Source organism: Branchiostoma lanceolatum, chromosome 13 (genome assembly GCF_035083965.1).
Source record: "Branchiostoma lanceolatum isolate klBraLanc5 chromosome 13, klBraLanc5.hap2, whole genome shotgun sequence".
NCBI classification, from domain to species: domain Eukaryota; kingdom Metazoa; phylum Chordata; class Leptocardii; order Amphioxiformes; family Branchiostomatidae; genus Branchiostoma; species Branchiostoma lanceolatum.
The window spans coordinates 4097387-4116566 of record NC_089734.1 but is presented as its reverse complement, the minus strand read 5'-3'; the positions used below and the strand labels follow the sequence as shown (position 1 = coordinate 4116566).

The 19180-nt window shown below is 40.4% G+C and overlaps 2 protein-coding genes across 2 annotated transcripts; both read right to left on the bottom strand.

The window, feature by feature from the left end:
- Positions 1-91: 91 nt before the first annotated feature.
- Positions 92-6961, bottom strand: LOC136447904 (uncharacterized). Its single transcript, XM_066447030.1, has 5 exons — positions 6892-6961; positions 5138-5185; positions 4609-4695; positions 3502-3657; positions 92-2851 (listed from the first exon to the last, which is right to left on the bottom strand). The coding sequence occupies exons 1-5, from the start codon at positions 6937-6939 to the stop codon at positions 2663-2665; spliced, it is 528 nt and encodes a 175-aa protein (XP_066303127.1). The 5' UTR covers positions 6940-6961; the 3' UTR covers positions 92-2662.
- Positions 6962-7458: 497 nt separating this feature from the next.
- On the bottom strand, positions 7459-18737 carry LOC136447143 (protein boule-like). Its single transcript, XM_066445839.1, has 8 exons — positions 18620-18737; positions 11658-11837; positions 10476-10567; positions 8951-9002; positions 8669-8728; positions 8237-8267; positions 7745-7854; positions 7459-7503 (listed from the first exon to the last, which is right to left on the bottom strand). The coding sequence occupies exons 1-8, from the start codon at positions 18620-18622 to the stop codon at positions 7459-7461; spliced, it is 573 nt and encodes a 190-aa protein (XP_066301936.1). The 5' UTR covers positions 18623-18737.
- Between the last annotated feature and the right edge of the window lie 443 nt (positions 18738-19180).

The window sequence follows — 19180 nt, the reverse complement described above, 5'->3', positions numbered from 1 at the left end:
ACCTGACCGCTATGCTGTGAAAAATTATGATGAGAACCCTGTCTAAGTAAGATTCAAGTGAACAGTTGAACAGATAATGACACAGATGTAGTAATCTTCCTAATCTAATCTTTATTCAAGTTTCAACAGAACCTTTCTTAATTAAGACAATTCAGATAATAATAGACTATTTGAAAATTCTTGGAAGATTGATAAGACATCCTAGACATATTGTCATTGAAAAGAAATCATAATTAAATTTTGTATTTTCTTGATGTAATCATAAAATATTGCTTCAATTATCACTAAAATAACAATGGATCATGATATATATAGATAAATCAATTGTAGGATGGCACTTTGCTAGCTATATGCAATTATGTTACTGAATGTAGACAGGTTGTCAAATTTTTCACAAAGGGAGAGGCGTCAGGATCAACAAATGGGGGAACCCACATCTGCTTGGAGACTAGTTGGGCTGTGTACCCAAACCCTGTACCTGTATAATAGGTTTCCGTACAGGTCCGGACCTAGACACCAGGTGTACCTGTACCTGAACAAAATATAACACTAGTGGACACCATTTGTTTTTAGACTAAAGGTAGGTAAATCACATTGAAATCAACAATTTAGATAGTAGCATGTAGTTGAAAATGAAGAAAACTTGCAAATAAGACTTGTTTAGAGATTAGAATTTGTAAATCCTCATACAAAAATTACATATACCAAGAAAAAAAGACAGTTGGCTACATGTATAACTTATAGATGATTGACAAAACTTGTTAAGGTACATCTATAGGACCAGACCTGTACCTAAACTGCTGTGCCTGTACCTGAATTTTTGTTAAGATACACAGCCCTAGTTCCCTTCACAGACAAACATGAGAGAAAATGTCAGGGGATGGACTATTATTAATGTTTTGAAGTGAACAAAGGGAGGTGATGTTAATGAAATTTTTGCTCCCTTCCCAATTGCTCAGCTTTCTGCATATCACATAAAGATATAGAAACGGTTTTATTAAGCAAGTACAGTGTAGTTAACTCACTTCACACATGTACACAAACTTAATCTTCACTTGAAAGTTCGACGAAAAGACAAACTTAATCTGTCAGTCATGTCATGTGCACAAGACTAACTGGCAAGTTCCAGGACATTGTGACGAAGAGAGTAAAAAAAAGAAGCTTTGCTTACTTGTACCTTTGGATACAACACATAATAATTTGCAGCAAATAAATCAAATCAACCATTTGCAAGCAGATGTTGGTGCAACATAAATTTCCTATGGCCTTGATTGAAATAATTGAAATTTGTCTATCATACAAAAACAACAAAAACATAAATTTCCTATGGCTTTGCTTGAAATAATTTCCATGCATTTATACCTATATTTCCTGTAAAGATACATCGTATTTGAAAATATTTGCATCACCATTCGTACTGTAGCAGGAAGAATATAGCACTATTTTGGATAATATGACAAGAACATGAACTTTTGCTGTTAAATGTATATATAGCAACCGTGTATGTACTAGTATACACCGGCCACAGACGGTAAGACCCCTACTTTTATCCTGGACGTTATGCCCCATGCAGGGTCTTGTCCAGTAAGGCCATGTTGATTTGATTATATGGGAACTCGACAACCGATGCGAACATGGATTTAACAAGAAAAAAGTTTGTCAAAAAAGAAAAGTTACCTTCATTATAAAGTCTACGTGGCCAGGGAGATTTGTACAATTTGCAGTATGGTGTAAAACTTTTTTTGTTAGGAAACGGATGAAAATTGATGCGCGTGTGGATGTCATCCATATAATCAAATCAACAGGGCCTAATGTATAGACTATAGATGTAAGCAACAACAACGAAGAAGACTACTTCTACAACAGGCAGGCTTGTGCTATGATAGCACTGAGTCGATATGCAGACAATTGTCCATACTTACTAGTATTCTACTTACCCTAACTCTTCCTTAACTTTTTAACCGTTAAACAATGGAGGTAAACTATGCTTACTCAATGATGTTGATGTTACTCCCATGTAAACGTGAAGGCACCTTTTTGGAAAATTTGGACAAGTCCAATTTTTTGTGTTCGCAAAAGCAGTTTAACTTTGATTCAGAGTGAAGGCACCTATTTTGAAGGCACTTAAATCTTCTCACAAAGTACAAAAGTGATAAAACTATAGGAAACTCCCTTTAACACATGTGCAAGGTTGCCAGCATGCACAGGCATTGTACGGCACGTATTGAATTTGTTTTAGGGTCATAACGGGAAACTCTTAATAGCACATTCGTAAGGTTTTTGGCACATTTTGTATGGACACAATTAGAAGTTTCTTGACACATGTTATTCTCTCAATGCCATACTGTTACAACAAGACCAAGATTTCTTTCGTTATGAGGTGCGAAAGCCATAAAAAATGTAACTGTTTTTGGTGCTGTTCCAAAGTACTAGTTGTTGATGTCTGCGAAGGCACCATATGGCAGTAGTAAACAATAAGATGTTTCTTGACACGTTATTTTCGCAATGCCATACTGTTACAACAAGACCAACATTTCTCAAGACATACAGTGGGAAAGTAAGAAAAAAGGTAACTGTTTTTGTTGCTACAACAAGACCGACATTTCTCTTGACATACAGTACGAAAGCCAGGAAAAACTTTTTTGGTTGCTATCCCAAAGTACTAGTTGTTGATGGAGGGGGTTGGGGTTGGTGGGGGGGTGAGGGTAGGCACTGGTTGCGCTTCCTGGGCGGCTGACTTGCTTGGATCCATGACCGGGCGAGCTGGCAGGGTCCGCGGGCGTCCCGTGCCGACTCGTGCAAACCTACGCGCCGGGGGAGGTCCGTGGAAGGTGGTGGGTCTCCTTGTGTGCTGTTCAGAGAAAAACAAAGCAACTTAACTTGATCTGTGATCCGTCAAAACAGTTCATCAACTTTTTCAAGATTTGCAATACATTGAAAACCTAAAAGCCACCTCTCCTTCAATACTCAGTGACCAATCTCTGTTCTGAGTGATGGCATGAAGGGCTGTATTTGTTACCTGAGTGTAGACTGGAGGTGGTTGAGGTTGTTCCAGTGGTGAGCAAGAACAGTAAATCAAATATTTCAAGATAAACAACTTGTGTTGTATAACTATAAGCCAAAGTGACTCCCTTTTATATTGAGTGACTGATCTCTGTTCTGAGCAGTCCTGTCTCCAGGACCCGTCTCTCCTAATCTCCAAGCAGATCTATAGGTTGGGAAGACCGTATCAAACTGGCAGAGGAAGTACATTTTGCAACCCAGGATTGCTATACAAGCTCCTTCTTCCAGTTGGATACGGTCTTTGCAATCCATTGGGCCTACTTGGAGACTACGTCTCTCCGTCTTAGGACGGACGTTCACATAAGAGTTATTAAGACTGACAAAAATAATACTAAATTTAACAACATGGGCCCCCAAACAGTGAGTGGGACAGAACAAAATTTAAAGCTGGAGACAGCCCTGGCTCTGAGTGATGATATGAAGGACTGTAGTTGTTACCTGAGTGTAGACTGGAGGAGGTGGCGCTTGTTCAGGTGGGGGGTTCACTTCCTGCACCTGCTGCATGATGGGAACACCTGACATGGAGATGTAGCCGGAGGCCTCCGGAGGAAGGTTTGGCGCCGCCATCATAATGCAACCCTGGGGGTACGAGGGCTGTACACAGGACAGTAAAAACAAAAACTTATATATTTATTAGTTCGGCATGAACATGTTGTTACATGAAAAGGGATGCTTGGCCCAGTGACATCACTACAGCAGAACTTTGCTCACTGATGGAGGACAGGGCTGAGTGGAGAAGAAGAACATGTTGTTCCCTGTGTTGACATTACTAGGTGTCCCTGTTCAAGGTTCAAGATTGTTACATGAACAGCCAGGGTTGCCCAACTAGCAAATGGCTATTGTTATTAGAGTTCTTTTGTTTTTGGAGGTGTTCGAATACTTATTTTTCTTCAGAACTATTGTATGGTGGAACTCGTTGCCACTGAGTACCGTAGGGGCATCCTCACTAGATATCTTAACCTTTTCCCTTCTGCCTGACTCTATATGCCTGTCCTTGTGCTGAACTCACATCACACACCTATGTTTTCACCATCAAAGACTGATTTACTTCAAGTGAATTAGAGGATGTACTTGCTAGAGAGTACATTATCATATACTGTAAATGCATTTAAGTTGAACTGTTCGTGTGGTTTTTATTTCGCGGTAGGGAGAAAATGGGATGCTTGTGTTGAAGGAAAAGTAGCGCTACAGTCATAGATGGCCCAAAATGTTTGTGGTGGTTTTAAGTTTGCGCTGAAAGCTCATCGCGAAGACCGTGAACATAAAACCACAGCGAACTTTTCTGCATTTACAGTATTCTTACTGTATAGCCTAGCCTGCTAGTCAGCTGAACTATAGACTGGTATGCCAGACAAGCAACTAGATATGATTTTGGAAATGGTCAGATGTTTCAAGTACTTTTTGTCAGTGACACCGAACAAGATTTGTCGATCAGAAGGTTTTTAACCACGAAGTATGAATTAATATGCAAATAAAGTGAAAACGATTTTAGAAAGTCAAATAGGAAGGTACATAGAGTAGATCATTCACGGTGCAATAACTCACCATCTCGACAGGCACCATCTCCTGGTACATAGGACCGTAACCATCATAGGTCATGGGCTGGGGGGCCTGCATGGCTGCTGGTGGAGACTACAAAATAAAACAAGACAAGCTGTTACTATTTACGCCAAGTTGATGACATCCGTGCACGCATTGATTTTCATCCATTTCAACAACAAAAAAGTTTTCGGACTGAACTGTAAATCTTAAAAAGCAGCTGCAAAATGAGCAAATGTACGCTGCAAATTGCAAAAAAAATATTTTGGAGAATGGATGCTAGTATTGTTGAATGCCATGGTCAATTCCAAAGTCAAAGAAGATATGAAAGAGCATACTGTAAATCACCTTAAGACAGCAGCAGGAAAATATAGCGGTTGTAGTAGGTCACGGCACTTGAATTTAACGGTGGGAACAAATATTACTGTCTCAAATATTAGTGATCAAATATTTGCGATGATAGAATTTAGCTCTTGACTAATTACCGTTAAATCAGCTAAATTACAGTTAACAAATCAAGAATTACAGTAGTTACCTGTGGAGCCCACTCCCTGCCAGAAGTACTGTACTGCTGGCCTGCAGCCTGGAGAGAGGCGATAGAGTCAAAGTCCATCTTCAAATTCAAGCACAAAGAGGTATAAAGATTACAGTCAAAACTGCTCACAAGAGATCACTTGGGATCAATAGCATCTGGTCTATGTTGACAGGGGGTCACTATAGACATGATTCTTATAAATATATAATGCTCCTGTCTCTCCCTCTCTCTCTCTCTCTATCCAATTTAACGTCTTTTGTTCCCCATCATATGGAGGTTGGACGTGCTTGCACATGGATGGGGAAGCCCCAGAACTCCTCATCAAGTGCAAGTCTTTTTTGTAGCAAGAGTTTTTACGGCTTTTTGTCTATGGGAAATATTATCTAAAGGACCACCAAACAATTGGTTACAATGGCCAGGTAGTCCTTATGTAGAGGTGGTCACTAGTACAGGTTTTGACTGTACTCCACTGTTAGCAGTAAAGAGTTCACTGTGAACATAAGACCACCGCCAACATTTAGGCATCTACAGTACTCCTTGGCCCTTTTGATGCTGCCTTGTGGCTGATAGATCTGCTTGGAGATAAGGTTACTCCCATGACCTTGAAGAAAAGGAAGGTCACTGCTAATGTATCTTTGTCAGCTGTGAAAGATGCGGCAGCTGTACTTGAGGCCAGCTGCTGAATAAAACCTTTGTGGGCAAATTGAGGTTCTTTGTTTCAGAAAACTGGGGGAGTAAACCTGCTCTACCACTGAAACACTCCCCCTTGTAGGACTTTAATTGTTACTCAGAACACTTTTGAAAATTGACTCTGTTTTGACTTACAGTGTTGGGGTAGTAGGACTGGTGAGGGATTGCGGAAAAGGCTGGCCCTGTCTACCTGGCCTGTCTACCCTGGCTGTCTACCTTTTTTGGGCCCCAAGGGTATGCATGGGGGTTTGGGCTTTAATGGAATTTCCTTGAGGAAAAACTGGGTCAATGCATTTCCAGATGTGTGTGAGCTGGATGGAAGACAATGCCTATTGGGTTGGGGCGGGTGTGTGGGTGAAGCTAGTAAAGCAATTCCACCAAGACTGGAAAAAAGTTCCAAGTACTGTACATGTATACAATAAAATGTTCCTGAAATGTTAAACAAAATTGAAGTAGAAAGTAATTCAAGGAAGCAAAGAAAACTAGTAGGATGCGCCAGACAACAATAGGACCTTTGTTTGACACAACAGCTAAATTCACAACAGATGTCTGACACTCCTGGGGGTTACTGTAGCTCAGATACTGACGAAATCTTTAGCAGCTGCTGCTCTGGCAAACCATCCTATCAGTTTTCTTTGCTTATCCTGTACCCCATCACACCTCTTCTATCTAGTGTAACAATCCTAGTACATTTTATTGTATACTTAGATGTTTGTTTATCAATAATAGATTTTCTTCCAGTGTTGGTGGAGTTGCTCACAACTGTCCCTATCCTCCAACAGTATAATCCAGCCCACCCACACCTGGGATTGCCACTGACCCAGGTTTTCCTCGAGAAAATTCAATCAGATGCAAAACCCCATGCATACCCTTGGGGTCCAAAAAGGGTAGATAGCCAGGGTAGACAGGCCAGGTAGACAGGGCCAGCTTTTTCCGCAAACCCGGACTGGTGAGGCTGGGGCATGTACATGTTGGTGGGTTGGTGAAACATAATGCTCTAACAATCCACTGTTCCTACCACCTCTAAAAGGCTATAGGGCTCTCTTTACTCTGTTTTTACTTACAGTGTTGGGGTAGTAGGGCTGGTGTGGCTGGGCCTGAGGCATGTACATGTTGCAGGGTTGGTGGGTCGGTGAAACATAATGTACTAACAACCCACTGTACATACATACATCACAGCATACACACATTACACAAGTACTCACAGTGTTGGGGTAGTAGGTCTGGTGTGGCTGGGCCTGAGGCATGTACATGTTGCAGGGTTGGTGGGTCGGTGGACCAGCAGGCAGCATGATCGGCGCGGGGCTCAGCGATGGGGGCACCGACATCGACGGACCCACTATCGTCTGCGCCAAGAGAAATGCAACATTTCAGTACACAGAAGTTTGTTTGAACCTTTGTTTATTTAGGAGAAGCTCAAATCAGCATGCAGGCCACTTTTCACTGAGTTAACGAGGGAAGAGGTAAGGTTCAGATAAAATATAACAGAGATACACAGGAATCTAAGTCCTAATAACTCAATAATATATATCATTACATATATATGGTACAACATACAACATATAGTAGAGCGAAAGCTGGTTCATGTTGTATCTGTTCGTTATGGTCATTTCCGTTACTTCAAGAGTCTCTTAAAGGAAGTCTGATTCGAAGCCGTACGTGTGTCTGGTGGTAGGCTGTTCCAGACATATGTATATGTAACGTTTTTGGTTTGTGACTATCCGTCATCCAGGAAATTGAAGGATCAAATTTTTATTGAATCTGTACCACTGGATTACAATATGAAAATATCAGACGTTTCAGATGTCATTCCAACATCTTTCTGGTCTATGTGGACAGGTGGTCACTATAGACAGGATTCTCAATACTTGTGTCAATGAGGAAAACAATCTAAGGGACCATTTACAAGATTCTTACCTGTTGAGGCAGGTAACTATCAGGGCACATGTACCCATACGGCAGGCTCCAGTTGTTCACAAAGGAGGAACTTGGGCCGATGTCCGTCAAGTAAGGCGAACAGGAAGACTCTAAACATTGTCAAACAAATGAAAACTGTGCATGAAACTCCTTCTAGTGTTTCATAACTTTTGCCAGCATTATGACTCTAAACCTTCAAATAAAAACAGTGCATGAAAATCCTTCTACAGTGATTCATGATTTTTGCCAGAATTAATGCTTAATGTCTTCACCTCAAAGTTGTCTGTATGAACTTAAAGCAGTTTCAGAAAGACATCAACTATACGTTTACTGAATGAAGACACATTGAATAGCAGCAAGCTGCCAACTTTCACAGGTGAGCATACAACTTGTGCATCCCCTAGGGTAGTTAAATACACTGGAAATCATACTCATTCATTTTTTTTTAAGAGATCTCTAGCTTGCTTCAACTTTCAATAAAGTAATGCTTACCTGGACGAAAGGGTGATGGCAAGGAAGGCGACTAAAAAAGGATAAAAGCAAAAGAATATGTGAGATTTTCAAAAGTACATATCATCAAGCATATTAATCACAACACTTACACTGGCTTTCATATCCTGAATGTGGACTTGTAGTAAGTTGTACCATTGAAACATTCAGTGGACAGATAAAAAGAACCTTGACGCACAATGGTCTCATTTCTGAAGTCTTTACATCTGAAACATTACAACACCTCCCACTTCTGTATGCTGAAGAAAACGTAAATCAATCAATCTTTATTCTGAAATCAACATTGCAGGTATGTCTGAACGACACACCTGAATTACATTAGATTTCTCACAAAAGTATGTTAAAAACATTCCAACGTACCTTAAAGTTTCCCTTTTTTGGCTTAACATGTAGTCATGAAATGTTATACCATACCTGCTTTCTAATCGCTGGGCCGACGTTCAATCGCTTGTCTTTAAACATGAGGTTGTCATTCTGTTAGAAAGGACAAAAAGTACAGAATGTCATTAAAAAAGTACAGTTAGACAATGCTTCAAATGAGTTTTAGCAAAAAATATATGGATTGCTTTTCCTTACATGTTGTCCTTACATACGGACCAGCCCCCTGCTGTAGTGACTGGCACAAATGTGTGGCCCAAGGGCTATAGAAATTGAGATAGGTGCCACCCCTATGAAAAATGCTCAATTTGAATTCACCTGTTGAGCCTTGTCGGCTGCCTCTTGACTGTCAAAGGTCACAAAACCATAGCTGTAGGAAACATGAAACACAAATGTTACCAAAATTGCAAGTTGTATACATTTTTATCTGCAAGGTGGCCTTGTAGTGAGGGTTCTTGACTGCGATAGCACCTTAAGGTTCTGGGTTTGAATCCCTAGCAGGCCCCAATGTTGTGCCTTTGTGAAAGGCATTTAACACCATATTTCCTCACTGGAATCAGGTGAAAAGGAGAACCTAGCTTCTGCTAGTGGCACAGTCTCAGATGGGACATAAAGCTGAATTTCTGGTCCCTTTTTTGAGGCGAGCCACATCTTAAAGAGCATGATTAAGAGCCCAATAAACTTACCGAAAAGAGTAGTGGTCTTCTGCAGCATGCACTTATTGTTAAAAAATGAGAAACAAACAAACACATCTGAAATGTGAAGTTCGAAGGTCTGTATTTCAAGCCCTGTAATAAATAATAAGACCAGAAGAACATTTCAGAACACCAAAGGCCCATGCAAGGAATCCAACATTGGAGAGACCTTAGACTTTCGGCAACATTATGATCCACTGCTCACGTTCTATCTGCATAACATGACGTCACAGAAGCAGTGGATTGTTCATTCCTTGACAAAGACCAAGGAGGTTGCAAAGACTGAAGTTGATCAGTCAAAAATTTAGGTAAGTCCAATTTCTGTGTTGGCAAATTACAGTTTAATTTTGATCCAGAACATTTAAACTTGCTTACTTTGGAGCTACACACACCAGTAATCATGCCATTAGTCAATGACATGTCGGCATTAGTAACAGAAGAAGTCATTTCATGGTTCATTACCCCAAAGTGTCCTACAGATCTGCTTCTCTTCAGGATTCACCACTTAATCTCTTTATCTAGGGATAAATAGCTGCTAATAGACTTTCTTTGTCCCAACACATGTACTACATGTAAAGTGATATTACAGACAGTGCTGATAAAGTCTTCAACTGGCCCTGGCCCTAGCTGTGGACACCTGCTGTTGCTGTGTCTTCCCTTTGGTGCCTTGGTCCTAATGTCCTGCCCTTGGGAAAGGCATTTTACACCTATTTCCCCACTGAACTCCCTGAGAAAATGAGTAGCAAGTAGGGGCTAGGGACATCCTATCAGATGATAGGCCCTGTGTCAGTGAGGAGAGCCACACCTCGAGTACCTTAAAGAACCCACCACACTTATCGAAAAGAGTAGTGTCTAGTGTACGAAACTGGTGTGTTGCGCCTAAGTCAGTTTACCGCTTATGCAAAACAAACAAACTAACAACTGGACATGTACTTAAAGTCACCTCGAGCACGTAAAAAAAACCACCGCACTTATCGAAAAGAGTAGTGTCCATCCCAGGTTGTTACTGTACAGTTTACCAGTTATGCAAAACAAGCAAACAACTGTTGACGCCTGCGCTGTTCGTGTTTTACGCCTTAAGTTGTTCTACTGGTTATGTGAAATAAACAAACAAACAACTGTATGTGGAGAAATAACAAGGAACTCACCCCTTGCTGACTCCCGCCCGGTCAGCGATGATTTTTGTGTCTCTCACGGCGCCGAACTGGCTGAAAAAATCTCGCAGCTCTTGCTCTGAGCACTGCGCACAGAAGAAATACATTATCAAGGCACAAAATAGTAAGACCCTGTTCATATTAAGCCTATCGTAACCAGTCGAAAAGTCTCTGCATAATTAGCGAGGGTCAGCTGGCTAAAGCCTCTAGCATTCAGACACCCTTGACATGTCCGGCTACGCTGAATCCCGTTGCCCTGAATGTACTTTATTTTATGCAACCGGTTAAACTCTTTTTAAAAAACAGTTGATTTGCATTCACACCACGCTTACTTCAACTGGTTAAGCCCCTCTAATATATTCAACCAGTTATGATAGCAGGGCTCGAAATAGTGGGTGCATGTGCACCTGTGTGCACCCAAAATTAGAGCTGTGCATCTAATTTTTGACTGTGGGTGCACCAGTGCACCTAGATATTTTCATTCTCTATAGGGTAACGGTTCTCTTGTACACTAAGCATACAGAATATTCTCGAAAAGCAATAAAACCTTTTGTTGTACTTTATTTGATGTATTGCTTGGTTGAAATTTGAAATCTGGATAGAATTACAGATTGACGTTCTAGGAGAGACTTATGCTTTGCTGACATTCAACTTTGTCTTATTTGGTGCACCCAAATTTTGTTCTGTGCACCTATTTTTTTGGGTTGGGTGCACCAGTGCACCGATTTCCAAAAAAGAATTTCCTCAAGAGTGACGGTCTAAATATCAAAATGGACTCAAAAAAATGAGTAAGACGCAAAAAATTTAAAGCAGGAGACTGCCCTGGTCATAATTTAGAAAGGCATGGGGTAATATACACATACTTTCATCCAACATTACAAACTTGGTATATGGCCCAAACTTGGAACGACTTACATCTGGGTCGAAGCCCGACAAAAACTTGATCTCTGAAAAGGGTTCCGGACCCACGGCACATTTGAGGCCTCACTGCATCCTAGAGTGGATTTGAGTTACCCTTCACTTTATCGTGGGAATATGCAAAACGTATGACAAAAACGACAAAAGAAAATACATAAAGCGTAAAATAATTAGTTTTTTTATCGATGAAACTTGTTAAGTCGCAGCAAGGTCGCCAATGTTCCGCGGGTCCAGTGAGATAGGGGGTTTACCACTTACATCTGGGTCGAAGCCCCTGACAAACACTCGATCCCTGAACAGCGTTCCGATTTGCACGTGCTGATAGTGCCACCATGGGTACACAGGAGATGTCAGGTGCATGGGGCCGGCGGGCGTGCATGCGTTAGAGGTGGGCAGGGCAGCAGCGGAGGCACTAGCATCGGCAGGCTGGTCGTTCTGCTGCATGCAATCATGCAGTTACACATGCCAAGATGTACAAGTCAAGTTAAACATGCAAAGATGACATACAGTAAGTATGAAGCATTTTCAGATGAGCTCGTAGTGACCTACTACAGTAAATGAAGAAATGTTTGTGGACATTTGATTTCGTGGTAGGGAGAAAATGGAGTGTTTGCGGTGGTTTTGAGTTCGTGTTTGAAATAAAAGTAGCGCTACAGGAATGGCTTTTCATGGTGGTTTTAAGTTCGCCGTAAAGAGATCACCGCAAGAACCACTAACATAAAACCACCGCGAACATTTCTGCATTTAAAGTATCTTCAAACATGCAAAGATTACATACACTAGTAAGCAGGTCTCGAAATACTGGGTGCATGTGCATCAAGCTTTTTGGACATATAGAGTTCTGCAATCCTCTGTAATAAAGTCATGTTGATTTGATACAAGGATGACATCCTCTCGGAATCCCAAAACTGATGTGAGTATGCAAAGAAAAAAGTTTGCCAAAAAAAAAGTTGCCTTCATTATGAAAATGTGGTCAGGAAGGATGAACAAAACTTAATACAATCTTTTAGAAAACACCATTGCAACGGAAAACCAGAACTGCCTTATCATACATACGTTATACGCTATTCCGCCCACAAATACTCTGTTTGGGATAACTGTTCCGTAGAGCGGCGCTTTAGTCACATTGCCGTTGGAACAGGTCGAGTTTGCGGGGGATATTGACGTCGACCTCTGAGGCTGAGGAAGGGGGGCAGGTGAGTTGGATGTGGAATGTTCACTCTGCCAGAAAGAGAGAGAGAAAGAAAGAGAAAAGCAGTGAAAAGGCAGTAGATTTACAGTTCGAAAAAGGAGGGAAAAGAAGAATAGGTTAAGAAGTGCTGTAAGTGCAAAAATTATAGCCTTCGTTGCAGACTCCTTCCGGCTGCTTTCTTTTTCAAGTTACCGTTTTCTTATTTTTATTATTATTATTATTATTATTATTATGTTTCATATTGTTTTTGTCAGGTTTCTTCTTCTCCTTCTCCTTCTTCTCCTGTCAAATCTTCAAATCGCTTCTTCTCGGTCGTCCGTCGACCAAATTAGCTGAAATTTGGTATGGAGGTAGAGTACGTGTATACCCCTGGACCCTTTTTAAATTTTTTTAATGTAAGTTTTTAAAATGATTTAATCGAGTTTTTTTGGTCATTTTCCGACAAAAGTCGCACATTACGGCCTCCAGTGCCGTGGTGTTGAAACCTAAGGACCTGAAATTTGGTTTGGTTGTGCATTGGATATTTACTCAAAGGACCCCATTATTTTTTTTGGTATACACTAGAGTCAATTCCATGTCACCGAGAGGGTTTTCAGATGATATTGCTAATAAGTTTGAACAATTTTAGAGAAAAGACTACAGTCAAACCTGCCTAGGCGACCACCTTTTCAACGCGACCACCTGGCCATGGCGACCGCTTTTTCTGGGTCCCGAAAATTTTTCACATAGGCACAAGCATTAAGCTGCCTGCCCAAGGCGACCACCTGTCCAACGCGACCGCGACGGCCACGAATTGGGACCGCACAGAACACAATCCCTGCCCATGGCGGCCGCCTAATTTTCAAGCGTGTGGTGACATCGGATCATTTTGCTTTCACAGAAATGGTTTCAAGACGTTGAAGGACAAAAATAAGGACAAAAATATATTGAATAGCAATGTTATAGCATCGATTCCTCCATGAAGTGTTTTGATAAAACGTTCCCCCTATAAACATTGTAAAGACAAATGTTTGTGATGTTGTTGTGCCTATCGTAATCTTATAGTTTACCGCAAACTCAGTTCGGTTTAAACTCAATTTTCAAAACGAATACGTAGTGCATGGCGTCAAAAAGTCAGATTTTACAGAAATTACTATCTAGTTTTGTATTTTCAACCAAACTGTGTCTATGTCTTAGTAAATTCCACCGAAAAATGACTTCGCGGCGGGCAAAACATCGGGCGAAAAATGTTGTTCCTTGGTCCTGACGCCATCTTGGATTTGGGGCGGCCCGGATTTGGCGTACCGCTGACCTTTCTAAAACACGATGTTTTTGTGTATGAACGTTTACGAATACTCTAGTTATTGATGAAAATTGATATTCTTATTTTCTTTTTATTTCCATGAATCTCACAAACCTTTATTGTACGCTGTGCGTTCTGCTGCACTGACTTTAGTTACCTTTCGTTTCGGTCGCACCAAGGGCCTTGGTCGCACAGAGCTTGGCGGCGCGACAAAATCACACCGTTCCGTTTTCATCTTTAGTTGTCAGATCGAAAACTTTTCGACCCTTTTATCCAGCGGTCGGCGCCCCAAAAAAGGCTGGGGCCAGCAGGTGTTATCTAGGGATTTGTCTTAGGCCTTGAAACTTCGATGATGTGCGTGTGTGTGTGTACTAATTAATGTAACGTGTGAATGCGGGAGGGCGCTGCACTGCGTTTATGGAGGCAACCATTGTTTTGTAGTCAAAATTATGACGAAAATTTGTACACTATGTAGCGGTATACAATTATTACAACGATAACGGAAAATGAAATTTTTGTAGGATCTTTCTGTCAATGAGAATTGAACCTGGTGGGGGTTATGCTGTCTAAATTCACATAATTTCCATCCATTTACGTACTGTATTTGAACACCTCGACCTGGAAACATGTGAGTGGAATCCTCTTCATGGCGACCACCTTTTCACTCGCGATGTTTTTGCTCGGTCCGCCGGGTGGTCGCCATGGGCAGGTTTGACTGTATTTCAGTCAAAATAATTCCAGACTGTTCAAACAATTAGAAATGAAAGTTTGAACATGTCTGAACTCATCTATATATTTTGGAAATAGTATGAAAGTATTTGCACAAATATCTCTTTATTTAGAACAATTTTCAAACATCTGTGTGAATGTTTCACTGTTGGAACATGTTCCAACATTTTGTATCATTCTCAAAATGGTAGATTTGGGTTATTGCCCCCATAAAAGTAGGTGCTAATCACGCTCTATTGTCTGCCTCTGTATATTTTTAGATTTCACGTCTGGACACTGGCAACTCTTTTGTTTTGAGGTGTCTATGTATGGCACCTAGGCCTAATCCGCTATACTTTGAAGGGATGTGTTAATTGGCCTGTTCCCAGCCCACTGACCCAGTTATACCATTTTTGTTGAATGTTGGAACATGTTCAAACAAATGATCGATCTATGTTGCAACAGTTTAGAAACTAATACAAATAATGTGTTCAATGTTGGAAATTTGTCTAACCTGTTGGAACACAGCAGAAAATATTTAGAACATCAAATGAATGTTGGAAATTGTTCTTTACAGTTACTTATCTCACATAGATTGTTACAAAGGTTTTGTAAATGTTAGAACAAAAGGCAACAAACACCCTCTCTGTAATGTGGAATCGACTCAAAATGATTTATTTTGCAATTTTTTGATGGAATTTTTGGTTATTTTCTCACAACTAGGTCATCTTGTAACATAAGCCCTCCTACACTTCCCCTGTCTGGGAGTTAAAACCAAGCAGATGTGAGAGGGTACCTCTACTAATGGTATTACAGAAAGTTATATGTACCTTATGTTACATGGTACGGATGTTATATTTGAGATGTAGGTACCTATAGGAAAGGTGAAAACACCTGACAATTACTTATGCTAATCAGGACCTAATTTGCATAATGTATGCATAAAGTTGTATGTCCCTTACCATAAAAGCTGCGGATGTCATCTTTGACATGTAGGTACCTTTAGGAAAGGCGAACACACCTGGCCATAAATTATGCTAATGAGGACCTACTTTGCATAATCAATGCATAAAGTTGTATGTCTCTTACCGTAAAAGCTGCGGATGTCATCTTTGACATGTGGGTACCTTTAGGAAATGCGAACACACCTGTCCATAAATTATGCTAATGAGGACCTCATTTGCATGATTTATGCGTCAACTTGTAATTCCCTTACCGGAAAAGCTGCAGATGTCAGATTTGAGATGTACGTACCGTTAGCAAAGGTGATCACACCTGGCCATGAATTATGCTAATGAGGACCTCATTTGCATAATTCATGCATAAACTTGTATTTCCCTTACCGTGAAAGCTGCGGATGTCATCTTTAACATGTAGGTACCATTAGGAAAGGTGAATGCACCTGGCCAAAAATTATGCTAATGAGGACCTCATTTGCATAATTTATGCAGAAACTTGTATTTCCCTTACCGTACAAGCTGCAGATGTCATATTTGACATGTAGGTAGCTTTAGGAAAGGTGCACACGCCTGGCCATGACATATGCTAATGAGGACCTCATTTGCATAATTTATGCATGATGTTGTATTCCCCTTACTGTAAAACCTGCGGATGTCATCTTGAACATGTAGGTACATGTAGGTACATGTACGAAAGGTGAAAGCACCTGGACATAACTTATGCTCATGAGGACCTCATTTGCATTAATTATGCAGAAACTTGGAATTGCCTAGGAGTTATTTTGGGACAGCCCACTTCTTGCATGAGGAGTATGGGCGAAACATCCTGAATTTGCTCTTAAAGCAAATGACGGCCAGTCTAGTTACTATTACATTTTTTCTTCTTATTGCTGGCCGGCAATAAGAAAAAAAATGTAATAAGAAAACGGTAACTTAAAAAAAAAACAGCCAGAAAGAGTCTGCAACAGAGGCTACAAAAGTTAGGTGTGACAGGTCGCTCGGTGTAATATAACCAGCTGCTGCTGCGCCGCGTGCCTGTGAAGCTGGTGTGTTACGCCAAATGGCGGTTATACAGGCTATACAAATACAGAAACAAAAGAAGTAAGAAATAAAACAAGTGAAAAATTAAGGTTGTGCTTCCAATTACGCCTCTGAAAAAATTAAGGGGCACAGGGTTTTTCTTTCTTTTTGTTTAGATTTCGGCCCAAAGTGTCCAACAAATACTGTTTAACAATGTAAAACTGAAACGTACCAGGAAACTGGTATTTAAATCATGCAGATAGACATTAAACAAGCACAGCAGAAACAAGGTGTATTCACCTTTTCTAAAGGTACCTACATCTCAAATATAACATTCGTACCATGTAACATAAGGTACATATAACTTTCTACAATACCATTAGTAGAGCTACCACCCCACATCTACTTGGTTTTTGGCGGAAGAAGAAAAAGAAAGAAGAAAGAAGAAAAACAGGCAATCAAAAACAGTAAATTCCCTCCTATGGAGAGGAATATAATGAGGAGAGCATGCTTTGAAGAGTAAAGTTTTCATCACACAGATGCATGCATGAAGGGCTGTCTTCAGCTATAATTTGTTTCCATCCCTCTCATTGTTTGGGGGCCCATGTCGTTGATATTTTTGATGCTGTCATTTTAAGCTTATAAAGATACATTTTCATCAGTTTCATGACTCATGAAGTTTAGATTTTTGGACGGATAGGGTGAATTTTTTTAGCAAGCAAATTTCTATCCTAGATGGAGGGAGGGGGCCCTGCCTGGAGACAGCCCCGCTCAGATGTCACATCAGAAATTAATGTCCCTTGCCTGCAGCTGTTGACAAAAACATTAGGCTAGGTCTTCAACTTCAAGTACTGTAATTCACTTTATCTTCACGGTAGCAATATTTCAATGTGAATCAATGCAATGCCATGGGGATTTTTGTGAATTTCTTTGACTTTGTAGGGATCGTCTCACATTCTAAATTGTGTGACAGAAAGAGTTGTGATTTTTGACAATTTTTCTGCTCAATTCACTCCTTGGTTCACCTTCGTACATTTCTAGACTGAGTTGTAAAGAACACACCGACTTTCTGTTGATCTATAATTATTGTGGATGTAAAACTGAGGAAAATTTAGCTGTAAAAGCATACAGAAATGTCAACAAACCCACCTGGAATATCGTTCTTTGGAATGCGGAACATAACGTTACACCATCACAAATATCCAAAAAAGTTTCAAATCAAAGTAAGTGTTGAGAATGAAAATCCTACAGACCAATTCTTCAAGTTTTCTTGTGAGGTTTAGAAAGATAATTGGTCACAGAAATCGTTGAAACCGTTACGCGTTGTTTTAAAACCTGTGCAGACGACAGGTGATTTAATCAAAACAGCACCGCACCGAACAGTTGTAAAATAACACTTTTATGAACATAGGTGACTTTTTAAAATCAAAAATCAAATTAAGGGTAACATATGATTGTTACAGCCAAACATGGTATATTTTTCGTCAGTTTTAGAAATTGCTGTGTCGCACAATTTTTCCCATTAATCAAGAGCCGCGGCGATGTTTTTTCGCGTATCTACAATTTGTTTGAACCTTTTTCTGTCTCCGTTGGGAACAAAACAAAACAAAAATCGTCCACAATATTTAGGGGACATGAGCGACCACAAGCACCTGCTGAACCATAGTTGATCTATTTTTATCGCGATTCGGGGAGGATTCAAATATGGCCCTGCGCCCGCCCCGTGTGCCCTGCACAAGCACTTCACTCCCAGTTTCTCTCAGAATTTCACTCAGAAATCTACAAATCGTACAAAATATATCTACGATTTCCCTCAGATTTTCTTAATGAAGATGTTAGGAACGATTTTCGATCACCAGTGTGAAGTTTCTGACGGAAATATGATCACAAATTCCGTCTGAATCATCACAACATTGGACCGCATTTTGCAACTGCGTGAGGGGATTCCACCAAAAATTGTCACTTACACTTGTTGCACCGATGTCCCAGGAACGAACATCGACCAACTAAATCTACCCCCAACATCTTATTCAACTGAAACTGAGGAAAATGTTCTTACCATTTTGTTTTCTGAGAGTCTCTCGGCGCATTTGGAAAGAGCAGCTGTCTGGAAACCCTTCGGCTCGGCCGCGATCTGGCGTCTGAGGATTTGATTGACAGGACGGTTGGACGTTGGCTGGGAGAAACCACTTACTGTTCGCTACATTGCTTTACAATGACAATGAAAATTCTATTTTTTGTGTGTGTAATATGTATTGCAGCATGAAGCAAATTTAATTCTGACTATTTATATAATGTAGAACAGATTTGCAAATAGTTTCATCGTCTTAGAATTGAATTGACAGGGCGATTGGGAGTCGCGTCGGTTGGAAGAAACCAATTAGCTACATGGCTTGACAGTAAAACTTTCTCTTTTCTGGGTTTAAAAACGATTGCAGCATTAAGAAAGGTATATCCAGAACAATTCTATGAACAGTTTTGGCCGCGGTCTGGTCGTTTGAGATTTGATTGACATGGTGATTGGACGTTTTTAGAAACCGCTTAATTACATCTCTTAATAGCAAAACTTTCCCCTTTCTGTGATCTGACGATATATCATAATATCTATAGCACAATATCT